A 16,750-nucleotide genomic window follows, 5' to 3' on the forward strand; every position below is an offset into this window, starting at 1 on the left:
AAAGTTAACTCAAAGTCTAGTTTATAAGAAAGCTAATGGTTGTTACACCTCTGTCCATTTGAAGACAGATCACTACAGTTACTTACAACATTTAAACCAACATTTTAGCTTTCTTTGTGACCTTCCTGCAATCTGTGGATTAGACCAATCCAGCACTGAAGGCTAGAAAATAGGCCTCCCCCGATGGGCACTTTCTGAACCTGACACAGACACATCAAAAACTGAAACAAACTCAAACTCTTTACAACACTAAAGGATGGCTTCTTACAGACAGGTACCAGCTAAGAGAAAGACAATATTAATGGTATTTATGTACTTTCAGCATTTCCTACATGACCTGTATGTCTGTATGTCTCAGTACCATGGAGTAACCTTTCCACAACTTGTAATAGCAGTGCTAATCTGGCACTGGGGAAATAACATGCACCGAAATAGTGTGGTTAGGATGTGTAATAATCCCAGTGAACGACGTTGCTGTTATACTGATGCACAGTACAACTGTAATTGTTTTGGGGTCATAGCATGCCAGGAAACAGTAACAGGAGTATTGTAATTCAGGAATAAAGGCCTCCCCCTGTTGTTTTATCTCGATGCTCATAGCAGCAAGGGCAGTTCTTTATTACTATTATGAACCCTGGAGTGTCCAATTAAACTCAACTAAACTAAAACAAGTTAAAGGCCTTGTAAAGATTACTTAAGAGGTGTTTTTGTTTAAGAAAGATTATTTTAGGAAACATTCACTCACAACCATCTAGATTACTGTATATGGCGTTAGTTATCTATATTGAAATTTATATCAATGTCTATATCAGATAGAAAGCAAAGAATTTTCAAAAATGAAAGAGAAAAAAAATACTTTTCAGTTATTTGCTTGTCTTCAAAGTACAAATCCACTGTCTACTCCTAGTGGGTAAGCATGTTAAAACATTATAAAGATTAAAAAGACAGCCAAATAGGAAAAAAGAACGAGAAGAAGTATTTGACTCATGATGTTTAATATGAAATGTCCAGATGATTTAAATTCTATTCTAGAATTTGACAAATTAAAAAACTATTATAGAATTTGACGAATACTTAAATATTTGGTATATGACTGCCTTAGGTTCCAAAGTCCATATCCAAAATATGTTCTGGTAACTTCCACGGTAAATGGGATGGGGGCTGGTATCGGAATAGTTTCACTGGAAAAAATACAATTACCTGGAATAAAGGTGCAGTCCCTAACATTTAAAAATACACATTCTTTCCCTTTGTTATGCCGGTCCCATTTTCACAGCTCTCCCTGATCATTACTCAATTGAACTTTTAAACATGTTGACTGGAGCTGTGTCATCCTGCTATACTAAATCTGTAGAACAGGATATTTAATTTAACAGTTTTCAGCTAATCTGTAAATAGCACTGAGCTAATCTAACTCAAATTCAAACACAGTTGATGACCAGGTTTCTTCTAGCCTTTTTATATAATATATAGTTAGTTGGTACTGTATAACAAACTGCAGTATTGAGTTGGCTATGGTTAACACTATTTCAGCAAACATGACAGGAGGCTAGAAAACAAGCCTGCCATGATAGGCACTTTCTGAACAGAAAACTGAACTCGTATGTTTCTCCTCTGAAAACAATGCTCAAATAGAAGACTTGTAGTCTACCATCCTGCTGTACTAAAGCCATTAGACAGGTAAATGACACACATATAAACTGTTTCTCTGAAGATGGGTGCGCTACAGTGTTGTACCTTCAAAGAAGATATAATTTATTATTATTATTATTATTACTTATGTGAAAAAAATCAGGTTAAACAAACTCCCAATTTGCTTGTAAACAATGAACTGACACCAATATAGGCAATGCTGCCATTTGAGTAGAAGCATGCAAAAAACTGAGACAGGCATGCAAAAATAAGAGCCTTAAAGCAAGCAGTGAACAGTTACCTCAGAAGTAACGTCATTAGCGAGCAATAAAAGGGCGTACTGATGGAAAGGAAAGAAGTAACATTAGTCAATAATGTGACACATGAAGGTGTTTACAGAACAACATTAGTAAGTGCAGTATCTCCTTTGCAAATGGAATATTTTACTAAGTCATTTCCTTCTTCCCAAATGTTTTATTAATTCATTTAAACTTTGGGAACTTGTTGACGACTTGTTTTGTGAATTGACTTGATAGCTCTCTTTCCCCTCCCTCAATTTGAGAATGTTGTATCTGCAACAAATTGTTGTCCTGTCTTGAATTAAAGGGACATTCCTAGGTTGCTGCTTTTTACTGAGTACTAAAGCATGCTAATATTATCCTTGAATCTCACTACATTTTGGATAGTTTGAATTTTTAGCTCAGTGTAGTTATCTATGTTTGCTAAGTTTCCAGAAAACACATATTGTGCTTTCCCTTATTTTCTCGCCACACCCTTTCTCAGGTGCCATCAATATGCCACAACCCTCCCCAAAATGAGGAGTAGTCTCTTTACCTTTAGAAAAGGGGCCAATAAGTGGCCACAAGATGGTGTTTTCTGATATTGGTATCTTCAGTCCTGTGCCTTAAAACTAGGCAATTAATACAGTGCAACTATGAAAGCAACCAGTCCTGTAACTGTCCAGGGTCCATGGTCTGTCAGCTGGCCTGGAGCTGAGCATCTTTCATTAACACCAAACTGAGACACGGACAGTTCAATAATGTAGCTCCACTTAGTTACTGTATCTGACAGATAAACTATAAGCCCCACTGACAACTAAAAGGTTATTTGTTTAATAAAGTATTTTTTTTCTTTCTTAATATGTATGTCATTCTTGTTTTTTTTTTTTTTTTTGTAATTAAGAATTTCTGGACTATTTTCCTCAATCTTTTCTCAGCAGACGGGTACCTGACCAATCATTAAAAGTTCAAGGTAAATCTGGGTTTTAAAATGTTGTTTTTAACAAAATAATGATTTTCTAATAGCGATAGTGCCCTCTCAATGAAGGCTCTACTGTGTGGTAATGAACTTTGACTTTTGTTAGCACCCTTGCCTTCAACTCCTGTCATGCTACAGCTTAAATAGAGCCATCAAGATGAATTCAATTTCCCAACACCCATTAGCTAGAAAGACTAGCAATAATTACAGAACTTGATTAGAATTTATTCAAAGGACCAAAAAGTGACAAGCTTAATTTTTCTTGCACTGAGAAGTCTAGAACTGACTGACCGATGACTGATATCTGCATAGGATATTTCAAAACTAAGGGCAAAAACATTGTAATGGAAAATTCCACTGCAGCAGTTGTGATCGCACATTCTGCCCAGGATCAACACTCTACTTAATAGTCTGAGTCGCAGGAGCTGTAGACCTTGCAAACTTAACTTCAGCAGCGCAGGGTTTCAGTAGCTCAGAAATGAAAGTGTTGAGAATGTACTTCAGCTCACTATGCAATTTTGAATGTTCATTGCAAGGGCTGAGGGACATTCCCATTGAATGAGCTGGATTTTAGTTCACAAGTTGTAGTTAAAACAGATTTTCTGCCACAGTGCTCTGAGTTCGTGACATTTAACAATTCTCCACCCACATATCAACAGCGAGTGCTTGTCTCATTGGCTTGCCCCTGTTTATAAAAATCAATTAAAACGTCATATTCCACTCAGTAACCACTAACAAGTAAAGGGCAGGTTGTTTTGGTATCAAACAAAACAGTTATTGTATTATTAATAATGCTATTACAAAGAGGCAAACATTCACCTTTAGAGCTATGCTGGCTGATAATTATAAATAGCACATTATCTATATTGTAAATACAAGATTTTATCACAAAGAATGGAGAGCATGGTCAAATTGAGTGAGGCTGACATACTTTTAAAGGAGATACTGCATTAAGTATTTTTAAATTTAACAAACAACACAGATGTAGCAAATGAGAACACCACAACACAGTGCACTTCATACTGTAAAAACTACTGCCTTGATATAAAACTCTGCTTATTCTATATTCTATGTTATATAATGTGATGCAGCCCCAGTGTTTATACTATGGAAAACACATTGGGTCCTTTTTTTAAACCAAAATACAATAAACGCAAAAGGCACATTGTCAGAGAGAAACAAAACAAATATAACATTATTAAATCATCGATATGTTCAAAAATACACAATCATACATTCTAAGGTAAAACTTACAAGAAACTAAATACACTGATAATAAAGGAACTAGGCAAAACGTTTGTCTTCCTGAATAAGTTTCTAACTACTGTCAGAAACCTTTTTTGTAAAAGGACTTTAGGGTCCTAAATTGACCACCAGTGTTTTTTCTTTCAGAAATTGTGTGACTTGTGGAATAATTAAAAGGATAGGGGCAAACTGGAAGGCTTTACCCACTGTATGTGACTATAAGGCCAATTTCAAAGTTGCCTTATTTTCTATGGCAATCACACAGGTTTTTTTTTTTTTTTTTTTTCTAAAAGTCAGATGATCCATGAGGAGCTGGCTGTGACTTAATCAAGATGTAGCTGATCCAGGGTCTAATGACACAGTCTCCCCACCATGGCTACAGTGCTGTACTTCATTAGAAGTGTTATGCTTGTTATTGTAAATGTAAAAGCAGCAGAGAGAGGCTTGAGCAGAAGATTTAGTGGCATGTTAACTTGACAATTGGTATGACCCTGGTTGAACAAACCTTAATTGAGTCAAAACCATTTTCAAAGTGAATATGTACTATACCAGTATACATCAGTATATATTTCCCTGGAGTTGAGGTACCTGGTTGTATACGACTATATTGGACCGTGTTGCTTTATTAGGAAAAAGCTGCATTAACAAATTCTAATAAAAGAGACCCCTAGCATGACGGACAATTTAATAAGTCAAATATAGGAACGGTATGTTTTAATTAATGGACTTACACTTGTTTCGTCAATCTTTTCCCGTCGTTTTGTTTTGTGTGTTTCAAAGTCTTCCATGAGGGTCTGCATGTAGTTTTTGGGCCGCTGGTTGCCCTCAGCATCCTCACCTCCTAAGTCAGGCAGTGGGGATGGGAGTGGGCCTTCAGCAGAAGGGAAAGCAGGAGGTACAGGGCGAATCTTCTCAATCTTGCCTGCAACAAAAGGTAGACATGAAGATTAAGCAACATTCAGAATCCATCTTAAAGGACACCACTTTCATGCCCTGCAAAAATTGTAAGGTATAACAAATAGTTGGTAAATTGAGCCTATAGGGATTATTCCTAGCTCTCTTTTTTCTTGGTGTAAAAGCGCACTATTTTTTTTAACAACTTAACACTTTAAAAACAAATTATGCCACTGAAAAATGTATTTAACAATTGGTAGGACCCAACTAGTAATGCTGCATGAGCATGAATGAGCAATTGGAGCGTGATGACCCCAGGTCGAGAGTGTGACAATTAAAGATTAGTTTTAATTGAATGAGGAAGCAGTATTGTTCCCTTTTTGTGAACCTGAGGACCCTCCTTTCTCAATTCACTAGGGGTTGGGGGGTTCCTATGTATTAACTACTGCACTAAACAGACTAAGAAAGGACTGTCGTCTAATAAAGATTTAAATATTATTAAATATAAAAGATTTAAATATCAATCAGACCTCCTTCCCCCTCTTCCTCCCCCACCACTGATCTCTCTATCTCTGTTCCTTATTTGAATCCACCACCCACTCTCCCTCCTGATCCACCAAGAACCTCGATGTCAGCACATCTCTACTCTGGCACGCTCCTGTCGCTTCTTCCTCAGCAACATATGCAGAACTCGCCCCTTCCTCACCAACTACTCTATGCAGCTCTTAGTTCAGGCCTTGGTACTGTCCCACCTTGACTACTGCATTTTCCTCATGGCCAGCTCCCTGCCTCTGTTATCCGTCCACTCCAGCTCATCCAAAACTCTACTACCTGCCTTGTCGTTTCCCTTCCTCATTTCTCCCATTTTGCTCTTATTTGAATTTTATCTTATTTTCTACTGATTTTACTGTACTTTATAACTGCTCTTATCTGTAATGTGACATTTTGCAATGTGATACTTTGTACTGTGATATTTTGTAGCAACTGTAAGTCGCCCTGTATAAGGGCATCTGCTAATAAATAAATAAATAAATAAATAATAATCAGTTGATAATAGCAGATTAAGAGGTCAAGAGTCCAGTCCAGTGCCAGGGCCCAGAAACATAGGAGACAGATGTTTAATCTGCTTGGTGAGAAAACCCCAATCAAGGAATGAGACAGACAGGATGTACTTCTGACAACATCAATCCAATTAGTTAATTTTGTACCATACGGGTACTAAATACTGATTTTCATATGAATGCAGTAATTTATGCTTGACAATATGGACTAGTTAAAAAAGCCTTTCTTGGTTCAATTTATGTTTAATGAAAAATAACTGGTTAATTAACAAACACATTTTGACAAAAACGACCTAGCCTAAGTTACAAAACCTAAAAGGCCTAACTTAACCTAGAATCATGCGCTTACAGTATATTCATAGTTGAGTAGCACCCCAAGCAAAAAAAAGTGTAATAATAGTAAAGCAGTATTATTCCTTAGTGTGTCGGCACATTGACATTTCAAACTGATTTTCTTAAAGTTCTCAGAGCCTTTTTAAACAGCAGACTGTGGAATATTCCCACACCAGGAGCACCACAACAAAAGTGAGCTCTTGTGAAGAGGTCGGAGGTGCTAGAAACTTGTACACAATTGTTATTTGGAAGGTTTATTTATGTATCCAACTGTGTTTCCTATTAAAAACAAAAAGTTTGCAGAGCAGAGTACTTGAACCTCTGGAGCCTTGAAACACTTACCAATCTTTTTACCAACTGACAAACAAGTCACAAAATAATAATACAAAAAAAATCCAGCATTTTATGTGACCCAGCTCAACAGGTCTCTGACCAGCTGTGACATAATTCTCACAGTGGAACTCAATTTATATAGAATATGAACTACCATCATGTATTTTGTATACAGTATAAATAAACATACTGTTAAAAGGCCTCAAGCAGTTACAGTACAGCTATGGCCAAAAGTTTTGTATATGGAAAACTACAAAGCGGTCTGTAATTCAATATGTACTTAACATTATTCAGCAAGTTTCACTCGACTTCATGAAGCAAAAGTAATTAATTCTATAGAGTGATGTTAAACTTTTGGCATAGCTGTAGACACTTGCTTATCAGGAAGCCGATAGACCGAACTGACCCACAATCCAAACCACTCTATCATAATGAAATATTCAGCTGTAGAGACTGAATTTCTACAAAAAGGTTAAATATTATTGCAAACACCAAACCAACACTCCTGTGGAAATGAATAGTACAGTACAGAGAGAATACTTAGAAAGTAACGTGGCTAAGAGCATATTAAAATAAAATAAAAAATCCAGCTGTTCATTTTTTTTTTTTTTTTTTTAACAAAGTTTTATTTCTGATAGCTTATGAAATAATAATGAAATATATAGTCGGGAGAGTACGCATCACTCTATATCATTATTCTGCATTGGAGTATGCTAACTGTCCACCAGAGGTTGCAATAACTCTGACAATAAAGTGACTGATGCAAAATAACTGGTAACACATAACAGACACAGCATAATAACACAGGATTGGAAATATTGTACAGACATGCCTCCAGAAAAATTATAGATATTATATGCATGGACAAAGCTGAAAACTGCAAGCTTATTATTTTTAAGGTTGAAGAGTAAGTAGCTTCAAATTAAGTTTTTAGGTTTTTACTGTCCCCATTTTCCATATAGACACTTTAGCTGATCTAGGCTGGGTTTCAGATGTCTAAGGGGGAAACTATAAAAGAAGAGCAGTTCCTGAACTAAGGAAACAACCTGAACGCACAAAAAAATCAAGGTTGACTGCAAACATAAAAATGGCAAGGGCACAGTAAAAAAATATTTGAAGCTAATGACAATATAAGGCTTACCTGGAGCTGTCTTCCCGGTGAACACTGTTCTGGTGGGTAAACCCGGTCCACTCTTCTTGGTAGGGCTTGGTGCAGTGCTGAGACTTTGACGCTGTTTCTTCAGCTCATCTTCTCGTTCCTGGGCTGCGCGGATCTCCTCCTCGATCATGGAGAGAGTTCTTTGCTTCCTAGAGCGGAGCTTGAAAGGCCCAGCGGTGACCTCTGGCTCATGCATTCGCACGGCCTCGGCTGTGCTCCTCAGCTCAGCTGCCTCGGAGTACTTACTGAAGTAGCTGAACGCCTGTCTGTCATCTGTTGGGGTAGGCTGACTGGAAGTTACCACCAGGGGGTGCTGGAAGCTGTCCCCAAGGTCTAGTCTCTCAACGGAGATCTTTGGCGTAATGTCCTTATTTTCCTGCACTGGAGATGACGACACTTGGGGTTGCTCAAACCTGGAGGCTTCTTCTTCAGGAGTAGGTTGCTGCTCAACCACTTTCACATGTTTAGTGGGGCTGCAAGGCTGTTGTTCCACGGCTTGTTGAGTTTTAATGTCCCTTCCATCGCTCTGCTGAGCAATGGCTTGCTGAATTACATTTTGTACCAGAATCCCTGCATGATACTCCAACTGCTCCTCTGTCAGCACGGCACCTTGATAGGTGGACTGGAGTGGGGAAATGCTGTGCTCACTTGGTGATTTGGCCCCCCCTTCCATTTTGCAGTCAACAGGAGTCATGGCTTGTGGAGTAGATGGCAGAGAGAAATCTCCCATTGAGTTCTCCAGGAAGGCATTCATTGTCTCATTTGAAGCACCACTATCGCTCACGTTATCCATGCTGAAATCATTGGACAAGGTTTCTAACACTGTGGTGTCCTGTGATCTGAGAGACAGGTCATCCAAGCCAGAGTCAAGCTCTTCCGGATGGTAGGAGACATTAACTGACTGTGGATATGGATATGACATATCATGATCTTCCTCTTTCAGAATAGTCATCACTGCTCTGGCGCATTTGAAATCTCCGTCTTCTTCCCATGTTTTGGTAACCTGCTCCTCTTCCAATCCATTATCTGCTATACTTGGTGAAACATCTAACGATTCCTTTTCATCTACGTCTTGATCATCTGGTACATAATATATTTTCTCAGCTCTGATTGTGGTCACTTCATTGTCCTGCATAGCCTGGCCTTGGCTAGGAACAGACCCTGTCACTGTTATTAAGCTCACTGGCCTCTCCATTTGGGCCGGCTGGGGTGCTTTGGAAAACGGCTTGGCTGAAAACAGTTTGGGAGCCACAGTTCTCCTTGGAGCGCTAGGCTGCTTAGTGGGCTCCATCATTAAAAACTGTCTCCTGGCTGCTGAGAAGTCAATCTGTTCTGTCACTATGGCTTCCTTGTTGATGTTCATGGGCTCTGGTGGCACAAAGGGGGCTGATGTCTGCTTGGGTGACGTTGGTGGCACACTTACTGCTTGAGGCTTTCTCTGCTTGCGTTCTTCATACTTTTTATGTGACTCCAGCTGGTCAGGCTCTAGCTGTTCCTCTACTGCCTTCTCTTGGGGTGGGTTCCACCATTTTGTGGCGATACCCGGATTCTTCTTTACAGCCTGGCTCCTGATAAGCTCTCTCCGCTCCCGTTCCAGTTCTGCCACCTCCTCTGTGGGACGAATCTTCTTTATTCGAACGTTTGTCTTTTCTAAACTACTATCAAAGAGCTTAGATGGCTTGTCCTCCTGGAAAGCCCGCAGCTCAAACTTGGCCTCTTTCTTGATAGTTGTTAAGGTTGGCTCACCAGACACCCTTTGGGGCATGTAGGAATTAGACTCCTCAATTAAATTGTGACCATTGGGTCTCACTTGGTTGGTATCCTGGTCCTCTAAAAAAGTAGCTTCTGCCTGCTTCCTGCCTATCACTATTACTTCATTGGTAGGCGAAGATTCACCTGAAACGTAGACTGATGATCCAGAGCTATCAACTGTGATTGTATTTGGTTCTGGAGAGGATGTTCCATTAAAAGGGTTCTCTGCAGCCAAGTCATAGCAGTTGGCTTCCAGGACCTCATCCAAATATTGGATCTCCTTGGCGACATCACTGTCCAGTGACTCGTGTCTGGTTTTCAAGCCATTTTGACCATTGGTAGGAAAGCAGCCATGATGGTTCTCCGACTGGGATTCTGAAAAAGGGGCTTCAAATTCCATTTTGTGTTTGCTTCCAGAGATTATGCCGACAGAATCCAGGAAACTGACACTCTTTAAGCCTCTCTCCTTTAATTTACTGTCATCCTCTGGGCTTTTGGAGGAAGATTTCTAAAAGAAGAAAATATAACATTTGTGTTAGAAATGTAAATGCTAACAATACAGGGAGAATTATTTTACTGTACAAAGCTCAGTGAAAGGATGTGTGTTCATACAAGTTTGGATTGATTGTTTGCTAACAACGTAAATGGATCTTCTTTAACCAAAATCTCAAGGTATGTCAATATCCTTATATCTGTGAATAAACAAATAATATATACTGCACATACCTGTATATACATACAATTATAATTCAAATTATTTACTTCTCTAAAAGGCCTCGAGAAAGGATACAAATCATGCACAAAATATTATTGTATTTTATCATAAACACCACACCGGTTAGCCAGCTAGTCTGTGTTAATTATAGCAGCACTAGAAAGCCTCTAAATAGGTCACACTTCTGAATCACTAGCAGACATCACATCTTAAATACTCTCTCTGCCACAGTTGTTGATGCCAGAATGCAAGGTAGGTGACCCACATTTATGGTCTGAAAATCCTCCCTGTAACCAATATAAATGGCTGCTTGGCCAGTGTTCGGGAGCTGTGGATTGGCAGCCCTTGCTTACACCAATTTTTGTTAATTTAATTTAGAAACAGTTTAGCACCCTTTTTAGAACCTTTACTCAACCAATACAAATATTAGTTTCCAAATATCTTAATTATATCCCAGCCTCCTCCTTGCTCTTTTATTGACAGGGTTAAACATTATTAACAGGATGTTAACAGCAAAGTGATAAAAAAAAACTGGCTTTTTTTTATTCAGGCATATATATGTGTACATATAATAATACATCCTCATTTTAGTTATGTTATAAATATTAAACTCCCTTTCAATTTAACAAGGTGAAAAAACAACTTGTGCATGTTTATTAGACCTCTAGGTTGATTTGGTTCTAGTTTTGTAAAATTAGTTTTCACCTTTAAAAACAAACAAAAAAAACAAAACTGTAAATTACTGACTGTATTCTTGAGAAAAGGCCCCAGTGATCTTGATTTTCACACTGGGACATATTAACAACAAAGCTTTAAGGAATGTTTTGCTTAGGACTATTTTTTAAGACCCTTTCGATTTAACTTTTCCAATTGTTTTCAGCTGTTTGAGAGGCATTTATTACAATAATGTATTATCATACATGAAAACACTTTTTAACTTAAGAGAGTGTTTATAAACACTTTATAAACAAGTGTTGTCAATAGATCCTTTCAGAAAAGCAACACCCCTCCCGCCTTTTTTTTGTTTTGTTTTTGCATTTTACTTCAACAACAATTTACCCCGAGCAAAACAGAGCAGAGCATTGTATTTAAGTTAAAATGCAAAAGCAAGGACATTTAATATTTTTTTAATTGATAATAAAAAGTACATGTAATCAGGCCACATGTATGGTTATATATTGTTCTCAATACAATTCAGAAAATAGGAATGTGCAAAGCTGATTATAAAGTTTTACTGCTGGTACTTTACCAGACAACACCCAATCATTTTTCTTTTTCAGTTTTCTTTGAGTGAATAGAAATTCCCTTTTGGAAAATAAATACATCAGAATTAAAACTAAAAACAATAATAAAAACCCTCCTATTCCCACGAGATGTACATTTTGTAAATGGAGTATGATACATGTGTTTGTGCATCACATGACACCGTTTTATCAGCTGGACTTTGTCCTGGCACAAATATGTCAATAAATACATTCATGCTAGATTTATTGATTCAGAATTATTTTTTTTTTTGGCAAACTTTGCACTCCCTTCAAAGTAATCTTGCATTGGTTGCCTAATATACATATTTCAGCCTGTAGGAAGATTAAACGGATAATAGGACTCTACATTGTTTTATTTTGTTAAAAACAAAGTGAATGGCACTAAGATTTTAGCTGAATAGTTCACAAAAGTTTATTTTTATATTTTTATTATGTGTTTTTACTTCATAGCCCATATTGTGCATTTATTTGTGTTTGCTATTAGGAATCAAGGTGTTAAATGGGGTATGGCAATATTCTTATTTCCATAGCTGGTCTCTGACACGTTAATCAGAGCTATCTGCAAACTACGCTGTCAGGTTGAGCCTGTCATCTGATACAGTTTCACAGCAAAATGGGTTTGGTATACACAGTCACTTCTTATTTCCAGCGGTTTGTACATAGAAAGCACAGGCGTGACAAGGATGGTGCTCTTATCAGAATCATTTCTGTGTGTGTGTGTGTGTGTGTGTCTGTGTAATATCTGCAGCTAAGATGGTCTATTGTTGATTAAATGTGTTTAATCTGTCATTTGTACAGACCCCCAACTCTAATTTGGATAAGGTTCTCTGAAGGGAAACTGCACATTAATCTTCTCAAGACCCTCTAGCAGATAACACCACAATTTACCATTGGAAACTGGACTAACTGAATTGCGGTTTTGCCTCTGAAATCATTCCCCCTGTCACTGACACTTCATTCACACACCAGCGCCCAAGCCTTTACAATATAAGTGACCCATGACCCGATGTACAGACATTACTTTACTTTTTTCAAGTGACCACATACCATAGGTGACAGCTTAGTGTATGGTTTCTGATTGATCTAATTGTCTCTTAAAGGCAAACATTGTAAAGCAGGGTAAAAGCATTTGAAAGCATTTGCATGCATCTAGTAGATGCATGGTAAAAAAAGGCATTTTTTTCCTTCAATAAAATAACTTTAAAATGCATTTTATAATAAAACACAACAGCATTTCAGAATTTTACTGACGTCTGTTTCGTACTTTAAATGAGTCTGCTCTACTACCAGACATTTTGAAGACAGTATCTGTAAATTCATCAAGCTTCACAGAAGCATGCCAGATTTACTTTTCCAGACTAGGTAATCCTCAATGGACCAACAAACTCCCTCACTATGAATGAGATACACTTCTTTAAAGCTAGTACCATTAGTGCTTATCCAGGCAATATGGGTGGCAAAGGGAGGATAAAAGATAATATATCATGGGTTCCACAGGGTTAAGGACAGCCATTGTAAGATTGTAAGTGGTTACTGTCATTATATTTAAAATACCATTTGTTTCCACCAATCAGTAATACAAGTTGCATCTTCGCCTACAATTCACTGGGCTATAGTTTATCTGCAGCACTAACTTTATAATTAGTTAGTAAATACAATGTACAACATATTTACCTAAAATAACTAAAAAAAAAAAATGTAGACAAAATTCTTATTGAATTGAAAAATACTAATCAATTGGCAGAATGAGCAGTTGTCATTTGACAGAGGATTTCAACAGAAACCAGTCTTCCACAGGCCTCTTGAATCATTTCCACTACTCAGGATTGCAAAGCACTAAAACCAAAAATCAATGGTTTAAAAAATCATTGGATAGCAATCCTGATAGCCTTTGAATTTAAAGTGCCCTCAAATTTAAGACGCAGCCCAAATTTACCACCCAGAATTTGAGGAAAAAATAAAACATCAAATAAATATGCATTTGCAAAGATACAACTACAACCTAAATTATGCTGTTGTATCGTACAAAACTGACAACGAAACGGTGCTGTTGCAGATTAACCACGGAGCTTGTTTATTGTGCTGCGCACTGTATATTCGCATTGTATTCGAATTTAAGACGCAGGCCATTTCTGAGAACCAAAAAATGGTTTAAAAAGCGCAGCTCTTAAATTCGAAGGAATACGGTACTGTATATATTTCACTCAATCCCTCTATTTTATTGTTCTTATTTTTTATTGTGTTGTTCACTTGTATTGCTTATTGCTACTTTTACTATTTATCAGTGTTTTATCTTTGTAAAGCTCTTTGGGGTGATTTATCGTGAAAGGCATTATATAAATAATACCGGTTTATTGATTGATTAATAGATTCAAATTACTTATTGCATTTCTGAGGGGTCTTCAGCTGAGCAAACACTTATTATCCCTTTACATAGCCTTGCTCCATAATCAGTAGCTTCAAATTTTCTATGCAGACTTTCAATTCAGCTTGTTCACGCGACAGGATCCACATACAATGGGGATGACAGGGTGACTAATGAGCTATTGACTATTTCATAGTTCACAACCGGGCTGTGCTATGTTTTTCCATCATGCTTCATTGCTCTGAAGAATAAAACACAAACAAACCAATTTTTGGTCAAACCCAAACCTTGCCCCGCCTTGGCCCTACTGACCTCTTGGAATCTTTTAATGTGACAATTCCATGAGTGATGAGTGAAGGAAAACTCAATTTTCCTTTATCAAGGACATGAAGACAGGTGTCCGAAAGTCAAAACATGAGACAACACTAATAGTCAAAGGGAATACAGTCTCTCTATATGGATTTGTGAATACTGTTGTGGTGTGCTGTTTTCAAAATACTTAATCAAGTTGTTCACTTATTTCTGACCACCTCTTGCTGTGAAAAATATTTTAAATTATTAAAAATACCACCATTTATATATTACTAATTGCCACTTAATTATTACAAGCACAGTAACAATAAATACATCATTTGATCTAAACTTTATTCTCACTAGGCCAGTTCATGATTTTTACATCCTGTGGAGGTTGAATGCATTAGGAACACAGCAGGGAAGAGCTAGGTTATGAACTGTCAGGCTCCTCTTTAAAGAAACACGAGGCTCACAAAAGGCATATTAAACATTTAAGACAATGTTGGCCACATTTCTACAAACATAGTTTATACTAGTAGCACACTAATGGTAATCAAGGCCCTTATTTTAGTTTTTATTTTATATAATATTTGTTGCATGGGGGGAAAATTGATGAAAATCTGTGCAGATAAACAACTTCATGGTTTTCAGAGTAAATATCTAGGGTAATATTAAGAACATAAGAACATAAGAACATAAGAACATAAGAAAGTTTACAAACGAGAGGAGGCCATTCAGCCCATCTTGCTCATTTGGTTGTTAGTCGCTTATTGATCCCAGAATCTCATCAAGCAGCTTCTTGAAGGATCCCAGGGTGTCAGCTTCAACAACATTACTGGGGAGTTGGTTCCAGACCCTCACAATTCTCTGTGTAAAAAAGTGCCTCCTATTTTCTGTTCTGAATGCCCCTTTATCTAATCTCCATTTGTGACCCCTGGTCCTTGTTTCTTTTTTCAGGTCAAAAAAGTCCCCTGGGTCGACATTGTCTATACCTTTTAGGATTTTGAATGCTTGAATCAGATCACTGCGTAGTCTTCTTTGTTCAAGACTGAATAGATTCAATTATTTTAGCCTGTCTGCATACGACATGCCTTTTAAACCCGGGATAATTCTGGTTGCTCTTCTTTGCACTCTTTCTGGAGCAGCAGTATCCTCTTTATAATGAGGTGACCAGAACTGAAGACAATATTCTAGGTGAGGTCTTACTAATGCATTGTAAAGTTATTAACATTACTTCCCTTGATTTAAATTCAACAATTCTCACAATATATCCAAGCATCTTGTTGGCCTTTTTTTTATAGCTTCCCCACATTGTCTAGATGAAGACATTTCTGAGTCAACATAAACTCCTAGGTCTTTTTTATAGATTCCTTCTTCAATTTCAGTATCTCCCATGATATTTATTATGCACATTTTTATTGCCTGCGTGCAGTACTTTACCCTTTTCTATATTAAATGTAATTTGCCATGTGTCTGCCCAGTTCTGAATGCTGTCTAGATCATTTTGAATGACCTTTGCTGCTGCAACAGTGTTTGCCACTCCTCCTATTTTTGTGTCGTCTGCAAATTTAACAAGTTTGCTTACTATACCAGAATCTAAATCATTCATGTAGATCTCACTTGCTTCTGTTCCCTGTTACACGATGGCTCAGACATGTTGACTCAGACTTTCTTACAAAAAGTCTTTCTTACTCTTTTTGTACAAAAAATAATTATTTACATAAACATATCTACCGAAAGCAGTTACCAATTGATTGGTATAAATCATTATTTTTGGGGAGGCCACATTTTGAGTGATAGCTTGTAATTTTTCTGAAAATAAAGAGCCTTGATAGTCATACATTAGAAACCATTTTGTATGTCCTCCAAATGGCTGAGAAAAAATGTACTTATGTCTGATTGAATAGTGGTGTCTTAACAGTGAAATGCCTTTATATGGAGGATACCCACTTCAAAGGTATACAAATTACATAATAGCTATCACCATATTATGACCTACAACCATAGCAAGTATAAGAGAATACTTAACCTATTGCCAATGCACTAGTTATTTAAAATCAGATTATTGTTCAAACCATATTGGGTAGTATAAAAAGCTTGCCCAGTAATACATCTTGCCAGTTTTTTTTACCTCATATTTCTCCAGCAGAAAGCTTGACATATTTCCATGCACAGTTATATTATCTACCTACATTATTCAATCCTGCAACCGCCTTTCATCCTTAGATCCTCTTATCTATTTCTGTACTGCATTAAAAAATATATAGTTTATATATTGTGTCAAAATATAGTTGGATGTCGAATAGATTAATGGACTACTGTAGATTAATTATACTGTATCCCAGTGGCAACAGGATTAAATTAAATTTCTCTCCAGTGGAATTAAGGGCCTATGCCCAGTGAACACTGAAATCAAAACCTCATAGTTGGTACATTTATTGGTAG

The 16,750-nt window shown here is 37.2% G+C and overlaps 1 protein-coding gene across 6 annotated transcripts in view; it reads right to left on the reverse strand.

Annotated features, from left to right (window-relative positions):
• The window catches only part of LOC117420538 (A-kinase anchor protein 2), a 165,847-nt gene that overhangs the window by 5,665 nt on the left and 143,432 nt on the right, over window positions 1-16,750 (reverse strand). For 5 of the 6 annotated variants that reach the window (XM_059023358.1, XM_059023376.1, XM_059023354.1 and 2 more), the window contains 3 exons: window positions 7,897-10,174; window positions 4,866-5,056; window positions 1,934-1,972 (listed from right to left, as the gene is read on the reverse strand). In XM_059023358.1, coding sequence (XP_058879341.1) covers window positions 1,934-1,972; window positions 4,866-5,056; window positions 7,897-10,174 — 2,508 coding nt within the window. The remainder of the gene's footprint in view (window positions 1-1,933; window positions 1,973-4,865; window positions 5,057-7,896; window positions 10,175-16,750) is intronic. The other variant, XM_059023367.1, reaches the window with a different exon arrangement.

Source organism: Acipenser ruthenus, chromosome 1, assembly GCF_902713425.1.
Source record: "Acipenser ruthenus chromosome 1, fAciRut3.2 maternal haplotype, whole genome shotgun sequence".
In the NCBI taxonomy this organism is placed as follows: Eukaryota; Metazoa; Chordata; class Actinopteri; order Acipenseriformes; family Acipenseridae; genus Acipenser; species Acipenser ruthenus.